The sequence below is a fragment of the Alligator sinensis genome, unplaced genomic scaffold (genome assembly GCF_000455745.1).
Source record: "Alligator sinensis unplaced genomic scaffold, ASM45574v1 scaffold546_1, whole genome shotgun sequence".
NCBI lineage: Eukaryota > Metazoa > Chordata > Crocodylia > Alligatoridae > Alligator > Alligator sinensis.
This window is the reverse complement of record NW_005842061.1, coordinates 2,368,870-2,369,703: the sequence shown is the minus strand read 5'-3', so window position 1 is coordinate 2,369,703 and position 834 is coordinate 2,368,870. Positions and strand designations below refer to the sequence as shown.

Genomic DNA, 834 nt, shown 5'->3' with positions numbered 1-834 from the left:
AGGGAAACCAAAAGGGTTAGAGGGAAATAATGAAGTCCAGATTTTGGGAGGGAGGATACAGATGCTCTACTTTTTTTATTTGCTTAATGATGCAGACAGGGCAAGTGGGGGACTGGAGGAGCCAGGGTTAGGGGATGACTCTAATCGGGAGAAGTTGCAAAATATATGAACAGTCTTGAATGTTCTTAAACTATTTTGCCTTTGTGAGAGTCTCTACCTGAATTCCATAGAAAAAACAGCTTGCTGTATAGCTGAGGTGAAGATGGAAAGTAATTTGGAAACACTGCATCAGTAGAGGCTTATGATTTTGAATTGTGATCAGGGAGTAATACTTGAAACAAATATGGATATTAAATGAGTTTTTGCTTCCCTAAAATAGGAAATAATTCTGTGGAGAAAAGCACCTGAGAAACTGAGGAAACAACGAACTAACTTTCACCAGAGATTTGAATCTCCAGAATCGCAAGCATCTGCTGAGCAACCTGAAATGTGAACTGGTGTAAGGTGAAAAACATTTGTGACACTTCAGCGGGTTAAAGATGGTGGCAGCCTGTAGGAAAAGAAGGCCAAAATTCCCATTACAACTGTCTTCCTTCATCTTACAGTGCTGCATTTACCATAATACTAAAGCATTCTTCAGTTAAACTTTCAAGTATGTATATACCTTCAAAATAAAAGTGCTTTCTCAAACACTGGAACTTTCTTAAGCTACTATTTTATACTGCACACTTTATTATTTGATAATGTTATGCACTTGAATATGCATAAAGCTTAAGCTAGTAACTTCCATGCATGTAGACTGGTGTATTTAATTTTTGCTTGTCACTTACGAGG

The 834-nt window shown here is 37.5% G+C and overlaps 1 protein-coding gene across 4 annotated transcripts in view; it reads left to right on the top strand.

Moving 5' to 3' along the window:
• The window catches only part of VPS26A (VPS26, retromer complex component A), a 24,539-nt gene extending 23,844 nt beyond the window's left edge, over positions 1-695 (top strand). For all 4 annotated transcript variants that reach the window (XM_006023139.2, XM_025203564.1, XM_025203562.1 and 1 more), the window contains one exon: positions 380-695. In XM_006023139.2, coding sequence (XP_006023201.1) covers positions 380-493 — 114 coding nt within the window. In that variant the 3' untranslated portion in view covers positions 494-695. The remainder of the gene's footprint in view (positions 1-379) is intronic.
• The last annotated feature ends 139 nt before the right edge of the window (positions 696-834 follow it).